Consider the following 15,754-nt stretch of genomic DNA (forward strand, 5'->3'; position numbering starts at 1 on the left):
GGTGAAGGGGACAGCCATTTGAATTTTTTTTGTTTACAGGGCGAAAAGAGCTCCAGCAATAGATTCAGTGAGTGTGAGATTTCTGTCATTTTAATTAAGCCTTTCTTAGGTTTGCCTTGTTTGGTTTAGCACTAGTTTTACAGAACAGATCTAAACCCTATGGCTGGATTGCAAAAAAAAGCAGAGAGGGAGTAACTAAAGCCATTTAAAAAATAAAGGAGCTGGAAGCTGAATGTGTGTGTCATCTGAGCCCCATGCTAAGCCACGGCTTTTTACAGCTAAAATGATTGCCAACTGAACAGACTACAGCTCACAAAAATCCCTACTTACCTGGCAGGAATCCATGTGATCCTGAGCACGCTGACTAAGAAATTAGCTGAGATAAAGGGGGAGGAATGCAACCCCTGGAAGTTCGCAAAAAGAGAAAACCAAGAATTTTTTCCATCTCATTGTCAGCAAGTCAGCAAGAGGGAAAACGTGAGAACAGCACAGCTCCAAAATCACTCCTTGTGATACGACAGAAGCAAGTCTCATGCGTTATTTGCACTGCAAATCATTAGCAGTAGTTTTCCAGAAAGCAAAGCAAGGAAAGAAGACACGAGCAACAGCCAAACTGGGGCTCCTCAGAGCATGCTGCAGAGATGTCTAAGCTGGTGGGATTTGCTTCCAAGTCCTGGCACTGAAGCAAGGATCCAAGACTGTCTCCAGTGGCTGTATCAGCCCAGGCTAGGCTGGCACAACTGCTCTGAGAGTGGTTCACAGGCCAGGCCAGGTCAGGCACTGCACTGTCAGCCACAGGCACTTACACAGGAGATGCTTAGAAAGCACTAAGCTCTACTGAACCAGCTCGTGTGCTGCAGAGACCAGTCCCACACAAGCAAGAGTGGCTTCCCAAAGCTCAAGCCTGCATGCCCAGTATGTCAGTGCATTTTCCTCTTCTCAGTGTCGAAAAGCAACGTATCCTGTTTCTGTGAAACTGAACCCCAGCCATGTGTATACAGCTAATGACTGGTTACACCACCCATAATGAAGAGTCACGTTCTGCTAACTGCATAGAAAATAAACAAGCTAAAAAGGAAACAATTACTGGCTTTGGTGGGAATCTCTCTTGACTTTCTTTCTGGACTCAGACCCTTGATGACTGCTATGCACTACAGTCACTGTCAGGCACATGTAACACCTGCTTTAGGTTTGCTTTCCCTTTAAAGCCATTGATATTTCTTCACTCTCTGCTGCATAACATCCATCCAGCAAAGGCCACAGCACTGGAATTACTGTGGTCTGCTCGGGATCATCCATGGCCTCTCTCCTCACCCTCACCTGACTGAAGTGCAGTCATGTCAAAGGACCTATACCCAGCTTTTCCTTCTGAGATACAGGTAGTGTTTGTCCTACACAGGCATGACACAGCAGAGGTGTGAGGGAACCTTGTGCCCTCCTCCTCAGCACCAGAGAGGGGACCATTCTTTGTACATTCAGTGAGAACTTTCTACAGCATATCCTGTTATTTATTCATTAATATTGTCAAAGCACGAAAGATTGTAATGTCGTTGCAGTTTACTCTGCACAGGAATGACCAGAAATGTGGCTCCTGCCTCAGAAAGTTCACAGCTTAAGAGACTGACAGATGCAGGCAGCAGAGCACAAAGGAGTGATGAGGCAGTGCCACTCAGCACAGCAGCTGTGGTCTTGGCACAGTTGTAGCTAAAGGTTTCCGTATCTTTTGTCTGCATCATGGGCCAAGCACAGCATGGCAAACCTCTCGAAGTGTAGGAGAGAACTGTGGGGCTGGGCTCAGAACTGGTACTGAAGACTAGCAGTTAATGGCTGGCAGGACAGAAAGTAGGGAGGGAACCATGAGAAGGGGTACGGAGAGATCTCAGACACACACACCCCCACGGTCTGCCCCTGCAACAGGGAACCTCTCACACTTCCCCCTCAGTGCTTTCAGCAAAGAAGGAAAGTAAATTCTGTCTAAGCATCCTGTTGTGCAGTGATCTGCTTCTCTACAGTCTAAGGCAAGCCCTCTGCCACAGCAATGTCTCCAGAGGTGATATGGTGGCCTGCACAACCCTGCCTGGATGGACACTGGGCATCCTCTCTTCTAGGGAAATAGTAGCTAATCAGTTATTTCAGTCACAGTTGGACTGGGACATTTTATAGGGAGGAGTGGAGATAAATGGTGGAGGTGCGGGAGGGGAAGAGAAAGAGGGACTTACACTGACAAGTGGCTGGTGGGGATAATGACCCCAGTCAGAGTCCTTGTGTTCTTATAAAAAAGTCTCAACAACCAGCATCTGGTAGTTCAGCTGTGGGTTTCCGCTGTTTATTTTTCTATTCCAGCACTCTCATCCCTATGCACTGCCTGTGCCTGGCTCTGTTAAGCATTCCAAGCTACAGAGCATAACTGAAAGAATAAAAACCCCAGGCTCAGGATCAGACACATGCAGAAACAAATGAAACTGCTCAAAGTCTCCCTTGCATTGACGAGAATACAGGCAAGAATCCCCCAACACCACACCATGCAGGTCTGAGGTGAATGCAGACCAGGAGTATCAGCCTCTGCACACATCATCACCAGGTTATTCTGTTGTAAGCATGGGAGTCATGACCAACCCTGTGATGCACTGGGAGAAGAAGTTACTCCAGTGAACTCTCCAGAGGGTGGATCCTGTTCATTTCTCTCTTAATTTCAAAGAGCTTAGTTCTTTCTGTGTGTTTCTTCTCCCTCTTGACCTTCATAGTCAATCTGGTTTGTAATCTCAATTACAAATCCAAATATAGCATAATCATACTGCTTCTACTGACAACTGTCTGCCTACCAGCACTTAAAAAATTCAGTCTCTGGCATTGTTTAATGGATGGTAAGTCACCACACACAGGTCCCACCAGCTGTACCTTCAGTTTGCCTTTCTTTCACTCTTACTGTCAACAGCCCCTACCAGGAGGTCTTCATAACACAGGCTCCACCTCTGACTTGGAACTCTTGGCCCTCACTCTGTTTCCAGGCCTTTCTGCAGAATATTCCTAAGGCCTTCCTAATGTACCTGCACCATCAGCAGATCCACCCAGCTTCCATTACCCTGTGTTTCTTTCGCTAATTCATCCTCTCATATGAGCTTTACTCATGCAATATTCCCTCACTGATAATCATCCAGACTAGTGCAGGAAAGAACTAATATACAGTGACAGTAAGGTGAAAACATGCAAGATGGGGGAAGGCTGATGAAGGGTGTTCTGATAAAAATGAGCCTTTGCAGCTGTGATTAAAAGCCACAGGCACTACAGGGGACCCTGGAGCTGTGGGTACTTGGCCAAGATTTCTCTCTTGCCCCGCTAGCAGAGCTGCACCACTGCTGAAGGTCTCACCTGGTACCGAGCTCCATCGTGCTGGACTACCCCTCCACCTGAAATGCACTCTCCTCCCACTATTCCCACTCAGAGTCAGGAGAGGAGCAGTGCTCAGTGCCTGAAATAAGAGTCTGGAGAGAAGCCCGAAGCTGAGGCTCTGCTCTGCTGGGGCAAAGGGAGAGCAGGAAGTTTTATCAGCCCCAGAGATGCTGAGTCACCCTGACCTTCGAGGTGTCTGTGCCAGGCCTGAGGGGGCTCTTGATGACCCATTCGCAGAAACTCAATCTCTGAAAGTAATTTTTAACAAAATCTTTTGAGAAATGGCCCATCTTTCAGTCTAGGGAAATCATGTTCTGCATCTAATCAGCAAGGCCGCTGGAGCTGTTAACTGTAATTGGTGATAATCACAGGAGAATGTTATTCTGTGACAATTCATTTTCTGTAATTATTACTCTATTCTTCTAAGTTACCTAAGTGCTGTGCTTACAGCTACAACAAGAACATTCCCAATGCCAGCTTTCAAATTGTTTTCACTTTGAGAGATGCATAATATTGAAAGCAGATGTACCAACTTGAACCTTTTTTTTCTGCAACATACTGTAAATGTTTTTAAAATGTGACTCTAGTACAATGCATGTCAAACAGCTGAATTCAAGGTAAAAAGCGCTGCCAAAACCAGAAGACAAATGAAGTTTAAAATCAGTTTTGACAGATTAAATGGAGACACTTTGAAGCCATAAATCAGATGGCCAGTCTCTAGGAAGTCAATAATGAATGTATCTTTTCTCTACATTTATTATCCTGAATATATATAGAAAAACGAGCCAACAGCAAAAAGAAAATTTGTACCTCAGTGTCTGAAATACTTTACCCAAGTGGCAGTGGAAGTATGAGCAAGTTCATCTCCCAGTATTTGCCTGTTCTGAAGACAGATGAAAGACTAATATTTGTACATCTCAGTATTCAGAATCATTGTCTAAAATAAACATTTCAGCCTGATCCACTTTCAATAAAGCGCAAACCCACATTCACAAACCAGCAGATATCTTGATTATATTTTTTAACATTCATTATGAGCAAATCAGTGACCTTTTCAAATAGGGGTTTTTCTGGGGAACCTTTGTTCCAGAAAGGAAAGGACACAAGGAAACAAATTTTGCTTGTAAAACCTTTTTCTACCTTTTGTATGATCTGGTTGGTTATAGTGGGTCAATCTCTTCACATGTAAAACCATGCATGCAAATAAAATCAAACCAAAACAAAGAAGGGAAAGCAAAATGTTTTCCAAGCTCTGCAATAGAGTGCTTACAGTGTTTATACAAATAGTAAAGTCTGGCTGTAACAAGCATCTGACAGCTCTGTGCTGCTTTCAGACACATGACTCCTATTTGCCATTTATTCCATGGAGGCAGAAGTGGGTGCCCAGGCAGAGCCCCAGTGAAATCCCCGGGGCAATGCATGAATACAGAGTTTTACTTGCACACATGCCATTGCTAGATTAGATCTTGTGTGTTGTGCACTCCATTCCATGCTCACTCAACACGCTCCTCCTGAAGCCGAACAGATCTAAACTGTCCTGGAGGAATTAGTTACTAAAGAATACATAATAAAAAAAGGCACAAGAAACTGGTGCCCTAAAAAACAACTTTTACGTCCTGGCTTTTTTTTTCTTTATACTATAAATTATATTCTCAATCTCCTGCCACACATTCTGCTTGAACAACAATGAACTCCCTAAAGAAGAGTGAGGTCTCCCAAAATGGATTCCCCAACATCCGTCACTTTTAAGATGCAGCTGGTGCTAGACCACCTTGTCTATAATGGATATCAGGAAAAATTCCTTCACCAAAAGGGTTGTCAAGCATTGGAACAGGATGCCCAGGAAAGCCCTGGAGTCGCCCTCCCTGGAGGAATTTAAAAGCTGTGTAGATGTGGTGCTTAGGGACATGGGTTAATGGTGGACTCAGCAGGGCTGGGTTAGAAGTTGCATCTTAAGAAGTCTTTTCCAAACTAAACAATCCTATGATCTTTGAGCATACTCTTGCCAAGAACAGTTGCACCAGATGATCCATGACGTTCCTTCTACCCTGGTATTCCGTAACTCAAAATGCAGCACCTGATAGTAAACTCGGCAAGATTTAATGAGGAAGTCTCCGAAGGCTGCAGGAGAAATAGCTGCCACAGCAGCCTCCTAAATTGTCAAATCAGGAAGGAGAAGACTGGATTTGCACATCCATCATACATGAGAGTGCCAATGCAAACATTAGTATGTGGGAATACTGCATGGATTCAGGACACTATGTAGAGATTAATACCATTATGACAATCTAGACATACAGGCAAATAAGACTCTCTTCAAATATGCTTGATACTGCCTCATGAAAATGTTTGTGCCATTTGTCTCAAATCACTATTCCAAGTTTTAGATCATCTGTAAAAAAATAAAATCAGGAATAATCATTAAATCACACCAGACTGTCTTTGAAATCAAGATTTTGAATTAAAACAGGCAACAGTTTCTTTTAGCTGCTTAAGATCCCAGCGCTCCTTTTAAGTGATCTCATGCATTAGCTACTCTAAACTAGTTTTTATAAACACCCAGCCAATTGCCCTGCGCTGCTCAACTACACGCGGCAGTGAGGAGCCTTTCAACCAGCAGCTGGGGCTAACAAACACCCATCCTATGCAAAAGGACTCTGCATCCTCTGAAAGGCCATCCATAGCCAGTATCTATTACAGTATCTATTAGCTCTCTTTGCTTTGGCCCTGACACAAGGTAGTGCTGGTTCTTCTCCCAGCACAGGGCAATGGATATCAGGGATTACCTCAAATCAGTATGCACCATCACTGGCTCTGGTAATTACTGCCAAATTCTCCTAATCCACAGAGATTAGCATTTAAATGACAGATGCTTGAGTTTTAATCCTATCACACACATCTCTATGTAAGTTCCTTTGGAATTCAACAAAATGCCATAAGGCTTGTGAAAGTCACTACATAAATCTTCTGGAAGAAAGGGGGGAAACACGCAGCACTGGGACAAGCAGAACTTGTTTTCTTAGTAAAACAGCATTTTCCATAGTTTGTGGTACCACATTCTTCCGTTCCTTAGAATATAATGTTTAAAATAAAGCTAAGTTTTTGTCCATGCCAGGTTTTCCTTTGCAAGTTCTTATCCTATGATTTATGTTATTTTATGGATCACTGAGCTGCTGTTCACAAAACCAGCCCTGAACAATATGCTTTGTAAAATGAAGAGAATGCTCAAAGCAACCCATTCATCACAAGATCCTGCACCTTGCCCACAAAACACTGCAAGTACAAGGGAGCATGAGGAAGGCAGCACGGCCCCATTTCATTAGTATCAAAATTAATCACTTTGCAACATGGAAACCTGTTGGTTTAAGCTATTTTATAGATACAGCAGTCAAAGGCAAAACTGGGAAGAAGAAGTATTCCCTCTATAAACACTGTTGCTTAGAAACCCTGTATTTTTAAAACCCTAGCACTCTAAATTCAGTATTGCCTGTCAGGAGGGGATTTCAGCACAAGACATGAAGGTATTTTGAGGCCAGTTTCCCAATTTGCACTGTGCTATATACAGAGTTATTTTTCATAGCAATACAGTGACACTATCAATTGGGATAAGGAGACAGGAAACTGAGTACTTTTCATTATTCATATTGCCATCTTGCCCAAAATCTCTGCCCTAAAGTCAATTTTCTTTTGCTAGTGATGTGCAAACAAAACAAGACAGACAAGCCTTAACCCCACACAATGTACAGAGCAGGAAACCAAAAAGGATACAAAGGAAAATGCATTTGAAAAATAACATAAGCAAAAAACATAAAAGATAAAATAAATACTAAAATAAACAAAAAATTAACAGCAGATATTTGTTTTTGCTAGAATAACTTACTTGAAATACATCCTTTGTTCTTAGCAGAAACAAATGGCACAAATGTAGCTACACTCTCTGCTAAGTGGTACCTGACAGCTCACAGGATGCTGCTGAAGCACAGATGCATCTGTTTGTATATCTTTGTTATGTTTTATTATCTCCATCCTGCTGCACTGCATCCTTGCCTCTTACATTTTTGAAGTTTAGAAGTTTTCTTATTTAGGAGACCCTTCAATTCAAGCAGTTTGGGTTGCACTATGGGAAAAGTGATTGTTATAAAACTAAACATAATTTCTCTGAAACCACCGTATTTTTACAGAGATATGCAAACACCTGGGGATGAGATTTACATTGATAATGAATTTTTGTAAATGAGAAACACTGGACAAAGTTCCCTCTGAAAGACAAGAATATGAGGCAGAATCAAGAAATGGATTCTGAGCTCTCCATGACTTATCTCTATGTTTTTATTAGAAATTAATTAGGAACTAATTAATGAATACTTAGTGAATCAAATCCCGACCTTGCAACCAAAACCTTATCCAAAGTCTGTGAATTTTTTTATCTGAGAGATAACAAAATCAGTAAGAACAACAAGGACTGGGTTTTCACTCTTTTACCTTGCCTGCACATATTTTAATTGTCACTATTTTCCCTCAGGCACTAGCACCCACTGCAGACCTTTGGTCACATCCCAGCAACGTTTCTTCACCCCCCTGTAATCTCTCAGGCCAGGTTGTGCTACAGAATCTGTACAATATACCATTCCTAGCCCTAAAGGATGCCCTGTTCTCGCAAGGATAAACTCAGCTCTACCTATAAACGTCCCTTCTCCTCCTAATCCAAAGGGATGGCAAGTCTTGCTGTCTTGCCAGGAAAACATTACGTCTCCAAGCTGACACTGACTATGACCCTGACCCTCTAAGGCATGTTACATCTTGTTCTCCAGACATCAAGTTTTAACGTCTCTTGTGTAATTCACAAAACAGTGATGCTTTCGGGAGATACCGAAGGCCACAGTTTTACTGCACTGTGACATACCCTGAAATCAATGGTGGGGCCTCAGCTTAAACAAAACAATACATTTTTACATATAGTTTATAGGATTTAGCACAGGGGTTCTAACTTTCCATGAGTGAACAGTGTGCCACGGACATTTCTGAGTGTTTCACTGCTAAAAGCTTCCTAACGATTCTCCACTGAAATGCTGATGTTTACACGAACAGAACAATGCAAAAAAAAATCTGCAAGACAGTCTGTCTTCATTCTGCAGCAACAACAGTCATCACCACTGTGGGGTTTTAGTTCTCTCTCTCTACTGGTGAAGTGCTTGAGACATCTCTGTTGATTCTTTAATAAGGATACTGGAAGATAAATTTACCATCAGTCAAGGCAGTCCTTAAATATTATCAGGCTATTTTTCTGAGAAAGGTCAGTTGAGTTATCTGAATCTAATCTTTTTGTTAAGATTGCAGATTGTCTCAGTGACCAGAGTAAGGGTTTGTGAAATGACTGCCTTCTATTGAAAGCAAGTGGCAACAATGGACTCATATATAAATGTAACAAAATGCAAAATAAAAAGAATGCATCATGCCAGAAATTACTTCTTTTTCCTTACATGTTCATGCTGCCAACATTTTAGTAGCTTCGATAAGTCTGAAGATTTATTATTTTAATAACTCAGTTGAAGTTCAGCAGAGACCAAGTTTTTCTTAACACAGTCAAATTTTCTTGAAAAGATACTTTATGTAGAGAAAAAGGACTGCTAATTCCCCAAGTATTTTTAAAATCTTCAAACCCACTCATAATTCTTTGCCAAAGTCAATGGAGCCAGAATTTCCTCAGATGCATCAGTGCTGTTGCTGTCCTAACTCATGCTTTGAACTTGCAAGACTTGCAAGCATATCAACATCAGCCAGGTTTGGTGGGAAAATTAAAGTCTTAGGCACTACAGCAAGTGGTGCTGACACCCAGCAAGTTGTGTGTTCTGCTGCAACTGGTGCCTCCTGGATGCTCCTGGATGGAATTAGTGTTATTAGATGATAGGATAACAATTCTTGATATGAATACCTAACAGAGGCCCTGCTTATACGAAGTACGAGCACAATTAAGTACTATTTTCAAAAATTAGCTTTTAAACAACTACTAACTGCAATTCAGGAAGATTGCACTCCTTTATAAGAAGAAACAAAACTACAGTAGGATCACTTTAATTCATGACATTACAGGAACAAGAAACAATCTCCGTCTCGGTGGACTACACCCAACAGAACAAGGAAAGAAACGGCATCACAGGCTTTTCAAACAGCAAGTTCTGTAAATGTGACTGTCCAGGACAAACTCCAGCTTGATTCCAGCAACATGAAATAAACTGTACAAATTCCTCCAAGTTTTACTGCATCACCTCAATGCAGGAAACACCAGTGTGGCCAACTAACAAAAATGACAGATAGGACTGATATATTTTCAGGGATTAATGGAACTCATCTTCCATATAGTCCACATATTTTACTATCCTTTCAAAAATGACCCTTTACTGTCTAAATCTTTCAGGCCTCCCTGTCGAGTTCAACACTTCTACCACAGCTGATATATTTCATTGTTGTTTTCTTAGGACACCTTAATTAAGGTAAGGTTAGGACACTTTTAGCTTTTCCTTCAACAGTGTATGATTTCTCTTCAAAGACTGTGTTGCCTGTATCTACTTGATGGCCTGGAAGGTAGATGGTCCTTGGATTACAGCAAAAACTGGAACACTGGAGCTGATAATTCACATTTTGGATGGCCCTCAGGCAAGTCATTGAGTTCAGCCTGCACTTTATGGCTTTCTGGTAAAATGGGAGTAATAGCATTTCTGTATCTCACAGGCATACTAACAAAATAAATATATTAAAGACCAATAGATACCCGAGTTCTGCAGGACCATACAATCACCCTATATAGAGAAGTTACTGTCAAAACATTGCTGTCTGGCCACCCCCATTTCAATGCTTTATGTATTTGCTGGCAAGACCTAATATAAAGCCTCCACAAAAAGTATCTTGAAGTATAGCCAGAGAGCACACAGGGGATTGCATGACTTTTGTCAGGAAGAAGTCTGAATAATTCAAACAGGCTCCAGAATTGCAGACATATATATTTTGGGATACTCACTGGAGCTAAGCCTGAACTCTTAAACCTCCTAAGCCTTTGCTGTCACTGACAGACAGGAGGAACCTTCATGGTTAATTTTAGAGCACAGGGAAGGATCTTCAGAAGCATCCCAATGCATCATCATTCATCAATGCAAGTGTCCCCACCCCAGACATGCCTCCTATAACAAATCAAAGGCAAAGGAAAAGGGAGAAAGAAAGATCTTTTGAGTAGGCTGCTGTACCTTTTACAGTCTGTCTTCATTTCTAGCAAATTAGCTCAGACTGCACTGCAAGGCCCATTCCCCAACAGATCACCCACTGGAGAAAGGACAGGTAGTCAGAGCCTTGCCAGAGCACATTTTGGTGAGGCTTTCTGGGGAAAGTAAGCTGAATTTAGTGCTCAGAAGATTGAGAAATGCTTTCTGGGAATTAGGGTTTCGATGGTAATGAAGTAATAGCTCAAGCCAAGGAGCAGCCAGAAATCAGGCACAGTACAGTTAGCCCAAGGCTCAGTCAAATCTGAGATCTGGCTCTATGTGAAAGTCCAGCTTAAGACAGTAATTTAACACATTTTCTTGTAGTACCAGATTTCAGTCACTTCCCGTTCACCTTAAATTGTGGCGTAGTCACATTTTCATCGTTGCATCGACAGGGAAAAACAATAGAAAGGGACAAAAGCAAAACAAAGAAGAGGAGCCCTGGAGTCCTTGTCACCACTTTCTCCCTCCCTTTGCCCAGCTTGTTTGCTGTTGGGTTGTCCCAGCCCTCCCATCCCATCCCTCACACCCTTATTTCCAAGGCCTCAAGGCCTGTCATCACCAGGGAGGCAAACTGGCTCTCCCTCCCTCCAGTCTGCCTTGGGAATCTGGGATGTTTGCAGTTTCCACATCCATCCAAATGACTGCTGCCCCCTCACAGGAAGTAGGAATGGCTGCAGGATTCATCCTGCTCCAAGACTAAGGATATGCCCAGGCCAGGGTCTCTCATCACGACGCTCCCAACAATCCTTTACTGTTCTCAACATCAGCTCAGGAGAAAGCCAAACATCTCACTCAAACACAGTCTTTGGCCAGGACTGGGTGTAGAGATCTTCAACATGGCTGACATTGGAGTAGGTGGGAAGAGAGCCTTCTCCAGACTGCAATCTCCACTGGATTGATTTGGCAGTGCTCATGGAACAAAAACAACTGAAAGAAATACTTGCTTGAAAAGGAGGACACCTTTCTTCCCATTTCAGTTCCCTTCCTTCCACTTCATCCAGTTTAGAGGACTTATGTGATTTTGGGATCAACACTGATTTTCAGATCCTATGTTCTTCTGGAGAAACACCATAAGGAAATCAGCCAATCAAGTTAACAGAGCCCAAACCTAAGGAGAACTTCCTAATTTTTTTCTTCTTCTTTTTGAGCAGTCAGGAAAGGAAAAGAAAGATAATTTTTCTGAGGGGAATGCTGTGATTTGAGTGTGGAAATTAAACTGCCGAATTTTTATTCTACCAGAAATCCTCTAAGGAAGGGTATTTCTTCAATAGAGCAGCAAGAGCATTTTTGAACTTCCAAAGAAAGTAACAGGGAGATACCAACATGCTCTGAAATCAGAAACCGATGAAGAAGATAAAACTGGTTTTGATTTCTTTTTGGACTAGGAAAAAAAATACTGTATTTAAAGTGAAAGGAAACTCAAGAGATCTAGAATTCTGTCACACTGCAAGGTGGCAACTTTCTACTTATCAACCACTTTATACTGTCTCATACAGGTACCTTCCTGAAGTAAGTGCAACCTAATTTAAGGTAGCTTTCCTTTCAGAAAAGAGCGCTGAAGTACCTTTCACTGTGGCGGAGGTGCTGCAGGGAAGGACTGTGCATGTGGTTACTCACAAGTGAGCAACTGACACGAGGTGATTTGTTACTCTCTAGTAATTTATCCTGATGCCAAAGCCCTGAGGCCCAGTGCTTCCATGAACACATCTGCTCCTATCCACGGGCTCTTTAAAAGAGCCGAAACATCAACACAATAGTAATTTGTCTTCTACTAGAACCAGAAACATTTATGCACCTCAAGAGCAACGACTGCACACATGGAATGGATGTTCTTGGAAAACCTGTAAAGTTCAGAAAAAATCCTGGGAAGGAAATACTGTCTGTCCAGCCATTCTCATGCTGTGCTGTGTGGGACTGCCCGACCTACCCAGGATGGTTCTGTGGATCCAGCTGATCAGAACACACATCCCCAGGACTTCTGCTGGTGCCCAACTTGTCCTCCATCTACAGACACGCAGCACAGCACAGTCAAATCCTGCTGCTGGGAGATCATGAGGCAGGTTCTCAGCTCATGCAAATCACCGAAATTCCCTGCACTCCAGCACTGACTCCAGTTCCTTTTGCAGAACCGCTAAATTTTAAGGCCAGTGAGTAACTCAGCTTTCATTTCCTATCTGCTTGTTGCAGTCTCATGTGGCTCCTGACTGCTCAATTCTGTGATTTCACTGGAATCTCCATTAGATCCAGACTGACGTGAAGGGTCATACACTACCAATCAGCCAAAACTGAAACCCTGAATCAAATAAAACAACCATTTTTAAAAGCAAGGACAGGTTTGCTTACTCAAGTTCAGACAGAAATATAAGCTCCTCACATTCCAGGACAGCCTCTCAGTATTTTCCATTTTCATTTACATACCTTATAAAAATAGCCAACGTTTTCATGATATATACTCATACAAGTTAGTCCCTGAGGACAGATGCAATTTTTGTTTACATGGAAAACCCGTCATAGGCATCAAGGGATATATGAGCATTACTGTTAGCTGTTTGAATTGTGTCCAAAGAAAAAAACTAACTTTGTAATTAAAAAAACAAATCCTGCCTGAGGCTAGGCAAGGAAACCAAATAACAGTGGAGTAGGTGCTGTGTACTGGGGAAAGAAGCACACTGCTCAGCATGGCATCTGGCAGAGCCTTGATAAGCACAAAATGGAACTGCCTACAGAAAAGAGCAAGGGGAAAAAAAAAATCCAAACCCTCCAAGGAAAGCAGTAAAACACAAGAAGAACAAAATGTGCCCTTGAACTCAGCACAGTTGAAGTGCACCAGGAGTTCCTTCCAGTGTCCAATCTTCCATGAGTAAATCCCACAGAGACAAACTCACTCCAGAGCCCAACTCAGTCTTCACGCTTCTCCAGAGAATTCCATCACTGGTGTAACAGGATGGCGCTCTCCTTCCTGCACAGTACCTACAATTCACAGCACTTACTAATGACAACAGCAAAGTCACTCCACCAGTTTGTGGCAGATACTGATCAATCCTGCAGCTCCACTGGAGCAGATGCTGTAGAACGTCCTACAAAATCTAAAAGATACAACAAAAAAGAACAGCCTGGAGATACAACACAAGCAAATGCCCTGCCCTGCACTTCTGGAATCACTTTAACATAAATAAAAACAAGTTTAAGGAGTTCTTGATATCAGCAAAGTATTTTAAACACATGGTAGCTTCTGGATGAACTTGAAACTTGTGATGCAGAAAAATGCGAACCATCTTCCCTCCCCATTATGTCATCTATATAGTACCTAAAAAACAGTCTTGGTATCTCACTCACCATACTCTTGCTTCATTACAGGTCATAAAATATGTCTCCTTGCAAGACAGGGCTGCACCAACCAAAATACTTTTGTAAGCAAGATGTGACAGTATGAGATCTCTAAATACGAAAACCTATTCCAACAGAGTCTGCTAATGTACAGAAATATCAGCATTCTGCCCTGCTTTATATGGAACTCCTTGACAGTCCCTCTGTAACTCAAAAAACAGAACAAAATAATTTATGTTCCTTGTGTATCTATTGGCAATAATACTTACACAATTTTAATGAATTTGCTGGTAAATCAATAGCTCTGTTTCTGTTCTGCATTACAAGTATTACTGCATGTCAAATAAATCATGGTAATGAAGTTTGATGAGCAAAGGGTTTGATGGTGGTGTTCCATAATTATAAACATCAGCAGCAAGACTTTTTCAAATCATGAAAGGAAAAGTGCTTTGATGATGGCAAGTAAATTTCCTGATTAAAATTACTTTAGACATTTCAGGCAATGGAAGTCTTCAAATCTGGCCCTGACCTTTGCTCTTCAAAATACATCTCTTCATTAGTAAATTGCATTACATTTAATCATCAAATAATAAAGACACTGAACATCACAAAAGCCACAGTACACAGTTGATTTATTTATGCAAATTTTAGAGATGCATTTGCTCAAGCCAACTTCTTAAAGGTATCCAACTTCTAAGGAAAGAAAAAGCCGTATCAACCTGATGGAAGTATTTGCTGCCTTCATATGGAAAGAATCAAAGGACTGAAGGAATAAAGCATCAGCTGGAACAGACACCACATTATCGAGACTATAAAACATGATTTATTTTCAAGTTTCTCCCTGACACAAGTGTTAAGTTTAAAACTATAGCTAACGCTGGGTCAGGTGCAAGACTCAACAGAAGTAAAAATCACCTTCACCACTTCTACAGTTTTTCATCAGATTCCTCCCATCTGCATATCAAACCACTCCCTGAATGTCTTACATGCATGAAGAAACCAATTGACCCAACTAAATAGGTCTTGCTGTGAACTGTAAACAATTTAGGCGTTCCCATCAAAGAATAATAGCAAACAAACCTGGACAGTAACATCAGAACAGATGGGCAAATTGCCTGCTTGAAAATAAACAGGGTTTACATCATTATCCAGCAGAAAAAATGGGCTTTTACAAGACAAATCTTTTTTTTTTTTTGGTCACTCCTTAACATCCTGAAATACTTCTATGTATTCTCAGCTATTATGTTTATTGTTCTTAGTTACAACAACACATTCCAACTACACACCAAAGACATTTTCCCAAACTCACAATAAAATGAAACATTCCCACTGCTCCTCCCTCCCTGTGATTGTCCATGCCTCTAACCTTGCAGGGTGTAACTCTGAGGACATTTTGGAAAAGGCATACCAAAAGACCTGTTATTTCCTACCTATTCCCAAGACTGAGCACAAGACTTCAAGGATCTGACAAATGGCACATGCTGGGAAGTAGCTGCCCTCTGCTGCATCAGCTCAACTGGCACCTACACAGGCTCAAAGAATTGGGAGCAACAGAACCTAATGAAGAGATCTGCATTTAGGAATGTCTTCTCCTCCACCTTCCTATTCCACAAAGGGAGTACAGGATCTCAATGCTCCTCCGGTTTTGTACCTTCCTTACAGATCCCTCTGGGATTTGGGCAAGCACAAGAGCAAATCTCTCCTGAAAGCAGCATTATAAACACAGTGATGACAGAGGAATGCTACTTGAAGCAAAGCTTTAAAGGGAATGTAGCACTCCT

At 41.8% G+C, this 15,754-nt stretch overlaps 1 protein-coding gene across 2 annotated transcripts in view; it reads right to left on the reverse strand.

The window, feature by feature from the left end:
• GLIS1 (GLIS family zinc finger 1) overlaps positions 1–15,754 on the reverse strand; it is a 182,930-nt gene that overhangs the window by 110,425 nt on the left and 56,751 nt on the right. Inside the window, exons 1-2 of one of the 2 annotated variants that reach the window (XM_017733479.1) lie at positions 9,125–9,129; positions 8,171–8,173 (exon numbers count right to left, since the gene is read on the reverse strand). The exons of the other annotated variant lie outside the window; for it this stretch is intronic. Of the exons in view, the coding sequence (XP_017588968.1) occupies positions 8,171–8,173; positions 9,125–9,128 (7 nt within the window). The 5' untranslated portion in view covers position 9,129. Of the gene's footprint in view, positions 1–8,170; positions 8,174–9,124; positions 9,130–15,754 lie in introns of those variants that run through there. 2 annotated transcript variants of the gene reach the window in all.

Source organism: Corvus brachyrhynchos, unplaced genomic scaffold (assembly GCF_000691975.1).
Source record: "Corvus brachyrhynchos isolate BGI_N302 unplaced genomic scaffold, ASM69197v1 scaffold34, whole genome shotgun sequence".
NCBI classification, from domain to species: Eukaryota; Metazoa; Chordata; class Aves; order Passeriformes; family Corvidae; genus Corvus; species Corvus brachyrhynchos.